The following is a 16,793-nucleotide window of genomic DNA, read 5'->3' as shown; positions in this document are numbered from 1 at the left end:
CAGAAGAAATATTTGAAGCAATAATGATTGAAAATTTCTTTAAATTTACATTGGATAACAGATCAATGATCTAGGAAGCTCAGATAAATGCCAGAAAATCCTACACTTAGGCAGGTATATTCAAACTGCAGAAAATAAAAAATAAAGAAAAAATCTTGAAGAAAGCCAGAAGGAAAAAAAAAACACCTTATTTATAGAGGAGCAAATATTAGAATTACATCTGATATCTTAGAAATCAGGTAAGCAGGAAGAGAGTGGAGTGGTAATGTTTAAAGTATGAGAGAGAAAAAAAAAACCAACCTTGAATTCTAGGTCTTATAAAATTATCCTTCAAAAGTGAAAAAGAAAGACTTTCTCAGATGAAAATTGAGGGAATTTGTTGCTATATGACCTAACTTGCAAGAAATGTTACAAGAAGTTCTTCAGAGAGAAAGAATATTATGTATGTCAGAATCTTGGGTCTGTACGAGGACAACAACAACACAAAAGGTACAAGTGAAGGTAAATTAAAAAATTTATTTTTCTAATCCATAATTGTTTAAACAGTTTATTCAAAATAGTAATAAAAACATTGCATCCAACGAATAGTTTATGTATAAATGAATGAGAGCAGAGATACAAGGAACAGAAATGAGAAATTAGGAATATTTTGTTACTATACGGTACTTGTATCACTTGTGAAGGAGTATAGTGTTATTTGTAGTGGACTTGTATTAATTGCATATACATATTGGAAACTCTTAGGGAAATCACTTTAAAGAATGAGAAAAAAATTATAATTGATATGCTTATATAAAGAGGAATGGAATCATATATATAACATGTTCAATTAAAATCACAAAGGGCAGAAAAAGTGGAAAATATAGGAATACAGAACAAAGGCAACAAATAGAAAATAGTAAGAAATATGATAGATACTACATCACTTTAAATGTCAATGGTTTAAATACACCAATTAAAAAATGGATTGTCACAGTAGATCATAAACCAATATCCAACTATGCATTGCCTTCAAGAAACCTACTTTAAATATAAAACATATACATTAAAAGTAAAGGGACAGAGCAGGATATAACAAGCTAAAGCACTAATTAAAAGGCTGGAGTAGCTATATTCATTTCAGACAGAGATGACTTTAGAGCAAGGAAACTCACTAGGATTCTCAGGGTTAATTCATAAATGTAAATTCAGACATGTTTTCAGAAATTACTGACCATTTTTTACTTAAGTGAAAGTGAAAGTTCCTTAGTCGTTTCCAACTCTTTGCGACCCCATGGACTTATCCTGCCAGGCTCCTCTGTCCATGGAATTATCCAGGCAAGAATACTGGAGTGGGTAGCCTTTCCCTGTGTTGCAGGTAGATTCTTTACCACTGCACCACCGGGGAATCCTTTCACATCTGCCTCTAAATTATACTGTTAAGCTTTACCCTTTGGTTATGTTTTAGTTTCTAAATCCATAACTAGTGACCCTGTAGGAAAAAAATAGTACAAAAATTTTCATTTAGTGGCAAGTTTCAATTTTTCCATGATAAAGCTCATTGTAAAAAAACAAAACAAAACACAACAACAGTGACAGAAATTGACCTCGGTCTAAGTTCAGACTCTACAAGTTATGCTACTGAATATGTTACTATACTTCCTGTAACTCAACTATTTCCTCATCTATAAAGTAGTGGTAATAACAGTCCTTTATGTATAGGATTTCTGTGAAGATAGAATAAAATGATGTATTTATAAAGTATCTGGCATATAGTGAGGTGTTATCTATAATCAAAATGTGTAAGTAGATTAATTTATTATAAATCATGCAAATTCCACTCCAAGCTTACTATACTAATATTTAAGAACTTTTGTTAATAGATTTATCCTTTTTTAATAGGAATTATAACAAAATTTATCATCCAAATGTGTTTATGTGAATACACATACATTCATATACCACATGGAAATTTGCTGTTTGGTTAAAATAACTTTCCTAATCAAAAGTTTGTCTTCAAAGCATACTTTTTGATTTTGGCCTGGTGTCATGGTATCATTTTAATCATTTTATTAGCCTATAAAAAGTTTCCTCTCTTCCTTCATGGACCATAGAAGCACCTGTGATGCATGCATCCATTGATTCTTCAAATATTTATTGAGCACATACTATATGGTAAGCATTATATGAGGTGCTGGAGAGTCAGTGGTAAATAATAAAAATTCTCTGCTCTCATGTTGTATATATTCTAGTGGGAGAAACAGACAAGAAATAAAAATAATTTTCAAGTAGTGATAGTACTAGAAAGAAAATAAAACAAGGTTACCTGGTAATATACTGTGGGAGAAAGGGAGTAATTAAGTTGCATAATCAAGGTAGGCCACAGAGATGACTTTGAGCTGATATTTGAATAACAAAAAAGAAACAGGGGCACAAATAGAGTGACCAGGCAAAGGTAAAACCATGTGTAACACCCCTGAGGTGGAAGTGACTTAGCTTGATGAATTCCTAAGTAACTTGAAGATAAATCCACTCAATCAGTTCAATTTTCAGTAGATGAGCCTACTATTTGAAAGAACATACTATTGACTCCTTTTTAAAGTGACAGTTTCAAAATTCTAATTCAATGGTTCCCGTATCACATTCTTAAGAATTGCCTGGAGAGTTTGTTAAAATATAGTTTCCTTGTCTAAAAGAGCTGAACTCATAGAGAGTAGAATAGCGGTTAGCAGGCTGGGGGTTGGAGGAACTGGGGAGATGATTAAGGGTACAAACAAATAAGTCCTGGTGAGCTTTCCAGACAACAGTGTTGTATTATAAATTCAAAGTTGCTAAGAGACTGGATCTTGTTTCACAACAGAAAAAGAAATGATAGCTATGTGATAGATGTACTAGATAACACTATGGTGGTAATTCTATTGCAATGTATAAATGTATCAAATCAATACCTTGTATACCTTAAACTTACACAGTGTTACATATGTCAATTATATTTTTAAAGAGTTTCCTGGGCTACATCTCCAGAGATTCTGATCTAGTAGGTCAGGGTGAGGCCCACAGATTTGCATTTTTAATAAATTCACAGGTGATGCCAGCACTATTAGCCTGGGGACAACACTTTGAGAGATGTAGCTCTATAAAATCTATCCTTTGAGTTTAACATTTATTTGATAAAATAAAGCATGCCAATATTTTCTTTCATGTAAAAAAATTACTTCCTCTGCATGGTGAACATCTGGAATTAATTTTTGTAACTTTAGTGTAAAAGTATATAAAATATTAGAGGTAAAAATACCTTTAATGTTCTATATTAAATTAATAGCATCAGTAATAATATGAGCTTAATTTCAATATAGCCTATTGGTGAAGGGTTAGTGTCTACTGTCATCTGGAGAAGATTTCAAAATTATATTTTAAATGCTGACAGGAATTTAAATGATAATTAACTGAGAGATTTAAATTTTTTTCATGGCTTGGAGATCACGTAAATAGCAATTGCATGTTACATCCTGTTAATCTGAAGAATATGAGAAGGCTGTACTTCTCATCCATTGTGCCATTCATGAGGATGCTCACGGAAAAGATAGAGAAAGGAAGAGAGGTATCAGGCTAGTCAGCTTAAACCATTCTGGTCAAAAGAATTCTGGTTGCTGCACTCATACAGCCTGCATGATACATGTCAAAGAAGTCCATGTGTTCCTGCCCCAAGGAAGGGAATTTATATGCATATCATGGTCTTAGCAGCATTAGGGAGAGCTTATGGATGATGATACTAAGAACAGCCAATCCCTAAGACAATCCCTAAGGAATGTCCCACTCCTCTAAGTGCTGTACATGATTAACTGGTTTGACTCCTCCCTGCCACATGTATGAGGGAGTTAGTAATGTCTTCACTTATATATATATATATATATATATATATATAGGAAAGTGAAACACAGAGTAATTCAGTAATTCAGGTTACCAGGCAGTAAGTGGAAAAGCTGGGATCCAAACCTAGGCAATTTGCATCAGCCTGACCTCTTAAACAATGTACTATATAGATATTCCTCAACTTCTGATGGGGTTACACCCTGACAAACCAATTCAAAGTTGAAAATGTACTTAATACTAACCTAGTGAAACCTAGTAGCTTAGCCCAGCCTACCTGAAATGTGTTCAGAATTAAGTTTATTAGCCTATAGTTGGGCACAACCATTTAACACAAAGCCTATATTATAGTAAGGTATTATCTCATGTAATTTATTGAATACTATTTTGAAAGTGAAAACAGAATGGCTCTGCGGTTATGTGATGGTTATAGGTGTATCAGTTTTCTAGCCTGGTGATTTCATGGCTGATTGGGAGCTCTGGCTGCTGTCCTGTCTAGCATCACAGGAGAGACTATTGTACCAGATCTGGCTAGCCCAGGACAATATCAAAATTAAAAATTCAAAGTACAATTTTTACTTAATATGAATCATTTTCATGTCTTCTTATAGTTGAAAAATTAACTTGAACCTCTTTAGCTTGGGGACCATTTGTATACTGCTTCATATTTGGAAAAGAATCCCCAGATCAAAAGTTTTCAAGATTTGTGTCTATAGTCCAGGTTAAAATGAGGTATCTGATTCTTTTCCTTCACATCCTTTCAGTTCTAATACAGGAAAAACACAATGTCTATTTTTCAGTCTTTCTGCCTTGATCTGACAAGAAGACATTCCAAATGAGGACTAATAGAGAAAGACTGTAGAGTAATCACTGCACAGAAAAATTTTGTACATATTTCCTAGTGTGTGATCTTGGACAAGTCACCAAAATGTTCTGAACTGGTTTTAGTATCCATAAAAGGATGACAGCATTCCAATAAGACTGGGCAATTAAATGAAGACTTTGCTAATCACTGATACAGATATGAAATGCACAATTCAGGTGTTAAGATGTGTGAACAGTTTGTGTATAACTTAGGGGCTTTTCAAGGGTTATTTTAACTGTAGGAGTTTTGTCTTACCTGTTGACATCAGAATCCTTGCTTAAGATGCAACTCCACTGTAAGCCATTGAGTGACAGTGGATCTAGGGTCTCCAGAGGATCTCCTCAAACCTGTTCTACAGCTGGACTCAAGATGGCTCACCCTAACTACGGAGAGGTAATTCTAATGGTTACACAGATCAAATAATAATATAATGCTTACCAATAAAAGCTATAGAGGGGGAGAATGGTAATGGAGAATAGCATATATAATTCCAAAAAGAACTGTCAACTGGTCATCCAGTAGGTATTTTTTCATTTACAAAGCAACAACCTCACATAATTTTTGTCAGTCTGACACAGTGGTTCATGTCATTGTCTGGTTCTGACAACAGTAAGAAATTTCTTCAAGGATTTCTGAGTACTTCTTTTCACAGCTTAATATATACTATTCAGAATAATTCCTTGCAATAATTTTTAGGTATTAAAATATTTTTTAAAGTTAAAATATCATTAAAATGAATAGCATTGCATAAATATACAGATATAAGTAATCTTTGTAGATGCTTTTACTATGTAACCTAGATTCTAAAATCCAAAGAAGATAATTGGTTAAAATATAAACCTACAAGGAAGATAAATGAGTAGTGAATTGTCTTAACTTTTATTTGATTATTTTCATTTACAGTTCTGGCACTGACACTTTAAAAAAAAGATTTAATTTTATGTAAAGACTGAAGGTCAATAAAATAACTTAAAAAACATTTACATATACATCATTAAATCTCCATAAAATATACAATACTTTGATACAACTATAGCTAGGATGACTTTGAAGGAAATGATACATATTCAAATTTTTAAGAGATATCTCATGTCACATGTAGGAATAAATATTTATATTGGATTTGTTAAGACATGAAATAAACACTATATGACATGCACTCTTGGAAATTAAAACATACATTTTGAAAACATATTTTAAAAGCACAAAACTGTGTTTCCATTTAATCTAGATGCATATCAGAGCTTTTAAATAGAAATTTGAACAGTTAGTACAAATAAAAGATACTATAACATCAAGTGAAATATAGTCCAAAAGCTGTTAGGAACCAGTTTGGACATGTAGATCATAAATTTCTACTTTGGCAAGAGTTGAGTCTCATTTTTTTAACCTTCAAATGAGATGAGTAAATTTGCTAAAATTTTATAAAATATTTGTGGTTTTAAATTTTTAGTACTTGTAAGCTATGTTTCTTTTTGAGAAAAAGATATGATAAAATCAAATGCATGGATTTAACTGTCTAAAATCAAAAGCTGAATAATACTGCTAAATGAAAACAGATATTTAACATTCCACAGACCAAATCATTCAAGTGTAAACTTTGTTTTATACATAAAAAGTAAAGACTTATGAGAATTGTATTGTTTTACACTTACAAGCAAATTATGAGATAAAATTCTTTCATGTATTTCTGAATAGCATTAACACTTACAAAATCTCTCTCTGATGATTACTGGCACACAAAAATCTCCTTCTCTAAGAGATGATCTTTAAGAGAGTTGGGAGCAGTTAGCTGTTGGCATTTTAAAATGATTGCGATTTCTAGAAAATAGCAGTGATATTAGCAACCTGGATCACCTCATCAAATTAGGTTAACATTATTGTACATGAGGCTAAGAAAACAGAAAGTGACAGAAAACAGGATGCTAAAATTAATCCAGAGAACAATTCTGAGTCTCTTAACAGGCAGAAGCTACACATAAGTTGTAAAATTTATCCAAAACTCAATACATTTTGGTATAAAGTACATATTATGAATTCTCAGCTTCTGGCATGGTATGTCATTCTTTTATTTGTAGTTACTGAAAATGTCTGAATGTGGCATCTTAAAACTGACACAACAACTGTATAAATGTTAGTTGTTAGGTGCTTAGTCTAATTTGCGATTTCATAACTAGGAGAATAGTAAAATAAATTAATTATAACAAAACACCTTATTAATTTTATTGTTCTTAATTACTGATGAAAGAAAGTCAAAAGAATCCTCCCACCCATCTTACTGTATTATAGCATTTATAAAATATATTAGTGTCATTAAGCTAATGAGACTAGTGAGATTTTCTTAGATGCCATGAAGAGGACATTATAGAATACCCTCCCCCCAAGATCTATGGAGTATTATAAAGCATTTCAATTCTACTTTCTGATATAAAGGCAAAAGGATAAGTTGTCAGCTTATATTTTTCCCTGTTAATTCTTCCTCTGGATAACTGATTTTGAAATTAAACAGTTTCTAAATTCTCTACTTTCACAGATTTCCCATTTTAGAGTGAATAACTTAAGAAATAATATTAAGACTCATGCACTAAAATGGTTCAGTGGTAAAATAAAAATATGAAAAGTACTTGATAACATTACTCTCAGTGTTTTCCATCTGGGAACTAACTACTGCATATTACTGGTGATAAAATTTCAGATGGAAATAATACCTTTTAAATCTAATTTTAGTTTAGAACTTTTATATATACATTAAAATCATGTTTTGGGTAATTATTGACTAAGGTGCAACAATCAAAATTATTAGGAATTTTATATTTAAGAAAAATATTAATACCTAATCTTTAAAAACTATCTGATTTTAACATTCGGCCTTATGTGTTCAGATGCAAATGAAATGTTATACTCTCTTAAGTCTAGTGCATATCTTACCAGCCATCCAGCTAGGCCTCAGTAGAGGTTATGACCATCTTTCCTATATTTACCTAAATCACAATATACTTCTATTAAATTTGTAGCATATTTAGAAGGAAACATATTTCAGCTAACAGTGTGATGCTTAATGTGTTTTAATATGATAGATCAAATCATACCATATATAAATTTTCCTATAAAATATATATTTGATGATATTTCAAATGGAATGTTTTCAAGTTGACAGTGGTAGCCAAAGATGCTGATAACTTAGAAGGTGCATATTATTAAAAAACCTGCAAAATTCAAATACTTAATTTTTAATATACTATAAATGTTCACTGAATCTAAAAATAATACCCTAATTTTATAAGGTTCCTTTTCAAGTAGTTGTCATTAAAAAATTATAAATAATTCTTATACTGTGCCTCTCTGTCTTGTACTTCAAAGATAGGAATATTATCTTTATCACTATATAAATAACAAGTAGTCCTTTATAGAAGGAATTGAGAATAGAAGACAAGAACTGTGGCTATTTTTCCCTGTTATTATGTGCATTTATGGATACAAAGTTGAAAACACCATTTACTTATGTCAGGGAGAACAGGCCATGTTCTGACATAGGAAATAATAAGCCCAAGTGTTCCTTTAATAAAGTTACTGGGCATTCAGCTCAGCTGAGTATAAGCATATAGTTAAGGCCATGTATACAATAAACAGAAGAATTGTGGGAATTATTTAGATAAATCAGGAAAACACATTTCTAAAGAGATCACTTTATGGGTTTAAATACTTTTCTTCCACATTATATTCTGATTTTATCATACAATATTTCATTTTCCCTGTGTGAAATATTATACAAATAAGAAATTTCTCATGGGATAAGAAATATCAATAGAATAATAACTTTCTTTGTTAAAGCATATCTACTTTTCTGGGGAAAATAAAAATTAATATCCCCTTAGAAATCAATTGTCAGAGCACCTAATTCAGGGAAAAAAGCTCTCAAAAATATATATTTGTTTAATTAAGTGAAATGATCAAAGGGAGAAAACTCTTTTTTGGTGGAAGGATTCTTAACTTTAGAGAATGAACCTCCTTGGCTACATTCTCAGCTGTCATAATGATCTTATGACATTCTTAAAGTCAGACTTTGAGAGAGACCAAACCATCTTGGAGACTAGCAGAAATATACTGAATTTAGAGTCACTCTTTCACTCCAAAGAATACCTTATTGGATGTTTAGAGACATGTTAAAATGCATCAAATGTTTGCACTCTTAACTGACCTCAGAAGACTCATTCATATTTTCACTGGAACTAATTTTGTGAGTGATTTTTTATATACCATGAAGTTCTTAATATATGAACAAAAATTGGAATTCACTGATGAATGAGCATAGAAACTAATGAATACTTTGAAAAAACACTGCAGAAATATAGTAAGTCAACATTTCTAAAAGACACATGAGAACCATTAATCTGTTTCAATGGAAAATCCCAGTTTTTAGACAAGAAGGAAAAAAATCCAAGTCAAGCACGAGAAAAAGGATACACCCACAGAAAAATCTATGTATCTATTTTTAAGAGAATGTCAGAGAAAATGAGAAAGTGTGCAAAATAAAAACCAGTTTATACTCTTAGAATTAAAGAGGAAAAAAAAGGACAAGTACCATTATGTAATAAAATGTGACAATTCCCTTAGGAAGAGTTAATAAAAAGTTAAGAAAAATAGAAGTCTCATTACTTAAACAAACATAAACAGCAGGGTTATTTCTGTTGCTGATTTTCTTCCTTCCTTCCTTTCTTGTTTCAGAAATTATTTGATTAAAAGAGAGGAAAAATAGTCTACTAGAAGCTATTTATAGAACACAAATGAAGGCACAAATAGTAGGAATCCAGAGTTGATGAGTGAAGTTGTGAATACAGGGGATTTTGGCTTGAACAAAAACTGACCCTGAAATACAGTTGAAGATCTAGTGCTATTTTGTGTTTACAGCTGCACACTTAAGTGACTAACTCAGGGTTAAAAATCTTTAAGGTCCATAAAAATCTTTTCTTTCTTTCGAGCAATAAAATATACTTATCAAAACTTACTAGCTAATCTGTGCAAATGTATACTTCTTAACTGATGCAAAAAATATGTAGGAAAATAAACCCTAAAAGACCTGCTTTTTAAATGTTCAAAAGATTCTGTACAGAGTCAGCTGCTGAAGAATTTTCAAGATTTGAGTTGGAGAGAGAAACGAAAATGTAGAATACAAAGGATATAAGGACAGCTGTGCCCTTGTAGGAGACACTTTTGAATTTGTTGATGAAAGCTTAAATGGAACTTTTTTCTAATAGCTGATCACAGATAAGCGCCTCATCCTTAGGAAAAATTAGGGCCAACAGACCACGCTTTGACAGAAAATACCTTTGGACCATATTTTAGCATCCTTTGTTGTAAGTATATCATACATATATGATTTGGCTGGATTAGCACTGACTCAATTGCCACTAATAATTATATATAGTCTTAGGAAAAAAGGATATCACTGAAGTCACTGGGTACAATATTCATTTTAAACTATCTCAGGAGGGAATTACACACATTTGTTCAATAATTATTAGTTTAAAATCTCCGTAAATGTTTTACATCTCTCTGTGTGAAAAAAATGTCATTGTGATGGTATCTTCCTTGGAATCAAATATTCTAGGATATGAAGTCGTTCAAAACTAGACTGTGGAAAGAACCAGATTAAAAGCAGGGCAGTGAGGTCACCAATTGCTGTTCTTCTCTCCCAAGTTTGTTTAAATGACTAAATATATAAGCAGCTGATAATTATTCCACATCAGAAGCATCGTTGTCAGAAAGATGGTAGTTACTTCCCTTTACCCGAATGTATTCAATATATCTCCCTTCATCAGAATCTGAAGCACCACATGTACATAGCCTGTTGTCAAAGAGTGATTCAATTTCCTCTAATTTTTTTCCTTTGGTCTCAGGAAGACAGCCGTAGATGAAAAGGAGACCCATCGAAGCAAATCCAGCATAAAGGAAGAAGGCTCCTGCAATGGAAAATACTATATATGTAAAGGCTTACAGTGGAAAGGGGACTTGATTTTAACTTCTGTTTCTGGTCAATAATGCATGACTGTGGTCTGAAATGGACCGCAAAAATTTGCTTACAGCTTGGTTTATTTGGTTTACTCTAATTGTTTTAATTCTGTGAATATAATAGAGTTTGTCTTTCTAAACTCAAGTTATGTAATACCAAACTCAAGAAGAATGATAGCCCAGGCTCAGAATAACTTCTGCTTTGAAATTTTTCCTCACTTCCCTGGTTAGGGTTGTGCTTTCACAACACTTTGCCTCAGCAAAGTGGTATATAACAACAAAGTAGCATTATAATCATGTGAATATATTTGTGTTAGCCACTAGACTGGAGACACTTTCAGGAAGAAATTCTCTTCTCATTTATCTTGAGTGTAATGTTTCCAGAACCATATTCAGTGATTACACTGCTGATTTCTTGAATCAAAGCTCAAAGTCTAGCAGTCAACAGAGTTTTTTCTTACTCTCCCACCCAATATCCACTCTTAGAAAATCCTGTTGGATCTACCTTCACATACAATCCAAAGATGACCACTTTTTGCCATTTGTGCACATCTCTGATTTAAAAGCCTTCCTCTTTACCTGAAGTACTGTAAGAGTCTCCTAACTAGTGTCCCATTCCTTCTCTGAGGCTCCTACAGTCCATTTTTGTGTGTATGTGTCAATAGCACTTGGGGCTTCTCAGTGGTAAGGAATCCTCCTGCCAGTGGAGGAGAAGCAAGAGGTGGGTTCAATCCCTGGGTCAGGAAGATCCTCTGGAGAAGGAAATGGCATGTTGCTCCAGTATTCTTGCCAGGAAAATTCCATGGACAGAGGAACCTGGTGGGCTACATTCTAACTCAATGAAACTATGCACCAGGCTGTATACGGCCACCCAAGATGAATGGGTCATGGTGGAGAGTTCTGACAAAACATGGTCCACTGGAGAAGGGAATCACAAACCACTTCAGCATTCTTGCTTTAGAGAACCCCATGAACAGTAAGAAAAGGCCAAAGGTATGATGAAAGATGAAACTCCCAGCTCAGTAAGTGTCCAATATGCTACTAGAGAAAGTTGAGAAATAGCTCAAGAAGAAATAAAGAGACTGAGCCAAAGGGGAAAAAATGCCCAATTATGGCTATGTCAGGTGGTGAAAGTAAATTCTGATGCTGTAAAGAGCAATGTTGCATAGGAACCTGGAATGTTAGGTCCATGAATCAAGGCAAATTGGAAGTGGTTAAACAGGAGATGGCAAGAGTGAACATCGACATTCTAGGAATCAGTGAACTAAAATGGACAGGAATGTGTGGATTTAATTCAGATGACCATAATATCTACTACTGCAGGCAGGAATCCCTTAGGAGAAATGGAGTAGCCCTCATAGTCAACAAAAGAGTCCAAAATGCAGTACTTGGGTGTCATCTCAAAAATGACAGAATGATCTTAGTTCCTTTCCAAGGCAAACCATTCAATATCACATTAATATGATATTGAATATCACAAGTCTATGCCCCGACCACTAATGCTGAAGGAGCTGAAGTTGAATTTTTCTGTGTAGATCTACAAGATCTTCTGGGATTAACACCTTCTTGATGAAGGTGAAAGAGGAGAGTGAAAACGCTAGCTTAAAACTTAGCATTCAAACAACTAAGATCATGGCATCCAGTCCCATCAGTTCATGGCAAATAGATTGGGAAACAATGGAAACAGTGACAGACTTTATTTTCTTGGGCTCAAAAATCACTGCAGGTGGTGACTGAAGCCATGAAATTAAAAGATGCTAGATCCTTGGAAGGAAAGCTATGACAAACCTAGACAGCACATTAAACAGCAGAGACACTAATTTGTTGACAAAGGTCCATCTAGTCAGAGCTATGGTTTTTCCAGTAGTCGTGTATGGATGTGAGAGTTGGACCATAAAGAAGGCTGAGTGCCAAAGAATTGATACTTTTGAACTATGGTGTTGGAGAAGGCTCTTGAGATCAAACTAGTCAATCCTAAAGGCAATCAACCCTGAGTATTCATTGGAAGGACTAATGCTGAAGCTGTAACTCCAATGGTTTGACCATCTGATGCAAAGAGCTGAGTCAGAAAAGACCCTGATGCTGGGAAAGATTGAAGGCAGGAGGAGAAGGGGATGACAGAGGATGAGATGGTTGGATGGCATCACCTACTCAATGGACATGAGTTTGAGCAAGCTCTGGGAGATGGTGAAGGACAGGGAAGCCTGGCATGCTGCAGTCCTTGGGGTCACAAAGAGTCAGACATGACTGAGAGACTGAACAACAAAAACAATATGTGACTTCTAGATAGTCATTTAACCTCCTCCTTGGACCTCAGTTTCCTCATTAAGTAAAATAAGATGATTTCTCAGCTCCTATTTAAATTTATGGTTTTAACTGTAATTCTGTAAGTTTTACAACCCAATAGGATGAGGTATAGGACAGGTGGTAATGGTATGCTTGAGGAGGAGACCAGCAAAAGTGGCCTGTGTTCTCCTCAAGACCAGAGTCTATGGCTTGTCTCTGGGTTCCTAGTACAGTGCCGATTCATTGGAGAGTTTAGAGAACAAATATTCTCTTGTTGACTGCCAGATGGCATACGTTGGGTAATAGATTTGAAATAAAGGCCTAAACCAGACAACATGACTATATATTTGAAAGTCAAGTTTGAAGCTGAAAAGTACAAACTGAAAAATATTTATCAGTTCATTGTCACTACAGAATGTGGAAAGATATTTTTAAGACTACTTTCTTAAAGACAGGCCTAGAAGTAACCATTGAAGTACTATCCATAGAAACACTTCTTGGGAAGACTCAAGTAAAACTACAGAGGAAAAATGCTGCTGACCTGGCTACCCCAAGAATCTGCTCCATTGAAGGAGCAGCCATGAGAAAATAAAAGGGAAACAGAGGTAAATTATGAGATATTAAAACATAAAAGGATTGACTAAATCAAGACATTGTTAGCTTAAATCATCAGAAACTATAAAATTCTTAAGGAGCTGGACCTGTATAAATCAAATTTTTTCTTTAATAAAAATAAAATTCCATTTACAAATACAAGGCTCCTTTATTTCATTTCAGTTTGGTCTACATTATACTACAAGTTTATATATTTTTATGTCATACTTGATAAAAAAATAATAATAGGTCATCTGGCATGCATATCTGAGTGTTACAGTGAGAGGAAGGCTCTGTAGACACTGTGCGTCTGAAAGTCAAAAAGTTATACAGGCTGAATCCTTGTGCAGTTTCTTGAATTGTCTTGATTTTAGCTTCCTGATCTGACAGGGAAAATAAATCCTCCCTCGCTATAAACTGCAAAGAATAGAAAGAATTTTGGATGTCAGTTGCCTGGAAAAGTGATAGACAACATTATTAAATTATACTAAATGAATAGGGAAGAATAGTGACTAGTAAGATCAGCATGACTAATAAATCAAGAATGTTTTCATCTAAGGGGTGCTGTGACAAGTTGGCTCTTGGAGCATGTGGAATTTTGAGGGAAAAAAAATGATAGAAGGTGAAGTCTTGTATTCTGAATACAGATAAGCAAAATTGTGGAGGTAAGAAAACAATAGATGCAGATGATAAAACATTTTAGACTAAACTGGGATGCTAAACTCTAAAATATCTAATGGAGTAAATATAGTCTGCCTTTGTAAAATATAATATTGAGAAACTATTCATCATGTTTCACAATTTAAGTACAATGGCATGATTGGAAGTAAAAAATCAAATCTCTTCATACTAAACTTCTACAGTAAAAGCAATTAGTTGGATTACTGATATTCTTAAAGGCCACACAGTTTCTTGTCTGTGTGAACAAGATTCCCAAAGCCAAATAACATAAAGGAAATTCTATTAAAAAACAAGATACTTCTATAAAAATCTGAATAATCTAAAGACGGCAAATGCTACAACTGTGTATATAGGCTTCACTGGTGCGACCTGTGGTTAAGCCAACAGAAGTGTAGGCAGGCCTGGGAGGCTGTAATCTGCTTCATGTAATGGGCAAGTCAATTATGTAATTCATTTTCTTAATTATGCCCCTTTAGGATGAAAATGAAAAAAATGTCTGTAGCAAATCTGTTAGGATTGCTAAAAAGTGCAATTTTATTTTAAAGGAAATAAATCTTATTAGAGTCCTTATATTAAGTTTCAGATTAAAACAGATATTTAATTGAATTATACAAAATGAGGAGTTAAAAGATTCAACACAGACACTTTAATAATGCTCACCAAGGGATCTATTTAGTCATATGTGATATAAATAAAGTGATATACTGGTGACATTTTAATGATAATTTTTAGTAATAAACATTACTGAATGGGGCCCAGTCCCTTGTAGGCAGTATAGTTTAGGAAGGAATCAAGACTTGAGGTCTTATGAAACAATAAAAAAGGAAGTAAAAGAAGACATGAATATTTCCAGAGAAATATATCATTATGGTGCCTATTTGTTGTCAGGAATATAAACAGATAACTTATATCAATCAGTAACCCCTAGGTTAAAATATAGAGCAATAAACAGAAAAACTCTAACCTGAGCTGAGCTATTGTTCCACTAGTGAAAACCTAATGGACAGTGCGCTGACAAGAAAGAAGTCTGGCTTAATGCAAAACAAAAAGCTTCTACTGAGATGTTTTTGAAAGAAGCCTGGCTATGCCCTATTTAAATTTTACTTCTGTGGCCTTATGTTTTCCTGAAAGAACTGATTGAAGAAGAGGAGCTTTGCTTTCAAAAGTCTTACTATATAGACTTTTATTATTTGGTCTATGACTTTCCATTAAAAAATGCTTTCTCAAGAAATAAGTCCATATTTAAATATTTAAGTATTCTCAAGGACCAGAAGATATGGGTAAATATTTATTGTGTTTATATTTATGCTGTTAGGAAGATAAGCTTACAAATTTATGTAAAACATTCTAATTGCCAAATGGGATAAAGCTGAACATACTAAATATACATCCAGTTTAAAATGCCAGTGCGTTTCCTTTCCAAGAAAATAAATATTTCTAAATGTTTCAAATCGTGTTTGGGAGAGAAATGAGTTTCATAAAGATTAGAAAAAAAAAAAGTATTAGATAAATAGTTTTAAATAAAACTAAACACCAAATCAGAATGTTCCTAAGAGAGAAGGAATAGACATATGATGTTTCCACATATTCATCATTCATTTAAAAGTTCAACTATGTATTTATTCATTTGACAAACACTTTTGAGTGCTTAATAGGATGCCCTGGAAGGCATGGGGAATATATTGGCAAACAAAGTATAATCCTGGCCTAAGTTCAAGGTCCAGCAGTGAGAGGGTAGATAGAGAAACTGACAAATAAATTTGTTCTCACAAAAAGAAATTATAAGTAGCCAGAATATGGGATGAGGTGAGATGAGGTGAGGTGCAGTGAGGAATGGGGGAGAGGATCTGAGAATGGTCTAAGCACTTGTTGTTCAGTTGCTAACTCCTGTCCGACTAGGGACCTCAGGGACTGTAACACATCAGGCTCCCGGGTTCTCCAATATCTCCCACACTTTGTGTGAATTCATGTCCACTGAGTCAGTGATGCTATCTAACCATCTCATACTCTGCCGCGCCCTTTTTCATTTGCCTTCAATCTTTCCCCACATCAGCATCTTTGTCAATGATTTGGCTCTTTGCATCAGGTGGCCAATGTACTGGAGCTTCAGCTTTAGCATCAGTCCTTCCAATGAATATTCAGGGTTGATTTCCATTAGCATTGATTGCTTTGATCTCTTGAAGTCCAAGAGACTCTCAAGACTCTTCTCCACCATCACAATTCGAAAGCATCAATTTTTCAGCACTCAGTCTTCTTTATGGTCCAACTCTCATATCCGTACATGACTTCTGGAAAAATCATAGCTTTGACTATATGGACCTTTGTTGGCAAAGTGAGGTCTCTATTCTTTAATATGCTGTCTAGGTTCCTCATAGCTTTCCTTCCAGGGTCAAGCATGTTTGAATTTCATGACTGCAGTCACTGTCCCCAGTGATTTTGGAGCCCAAGAAAATAAAATCTGTCACTGCTTCCACTTTTCCCCCTTCTATTTGCCATGAAGTGATGGGAC

General features: G+C 33.8%; 1 protein-coding gene across 1 annotated transcript in view; it reads right to left on the bottom strand.

Moving 5' to 3' along the window:
- Positions 1–260: 260 nt before the first annotated feature.
- SLC2A13 (solute carrier family 2 member 13) overlaps positions 261–16,793 on the bottom strand; it is a 559,427-nt gene continuing 542,894 nt past the window's right edge. The window contains exon 10 of the mRNA XM_055396779.2: positions 261–10,674. Coding sequence (XP_055252754.1) covers positions 10,448–10,674 — 227 coding nt within the window. The 3' untranslated portion in view covers positions 261–10,447. The remainder of the gene's footprint in view (positions 10,675–16,793) is intronic.

Source organism: Moschus berezovskii, chromosome 6, assembly GCF_049115385.1.
Source record: "Moschus berezovskii isolate FMDL1 chromosome 6, NW_MosBer_1.0, whole genome shotgun sequence".
In the NCBI taxonomy this organism is placed as follows: Eukaryota; Metazoa; Chordata; class Mammalia; order Artiodactyla; family Moschidae; genus Moschus; species Moschus berezovskii.
This window is presented reverse-complemented; position numbering and strand designations above follow the sequence as displayed.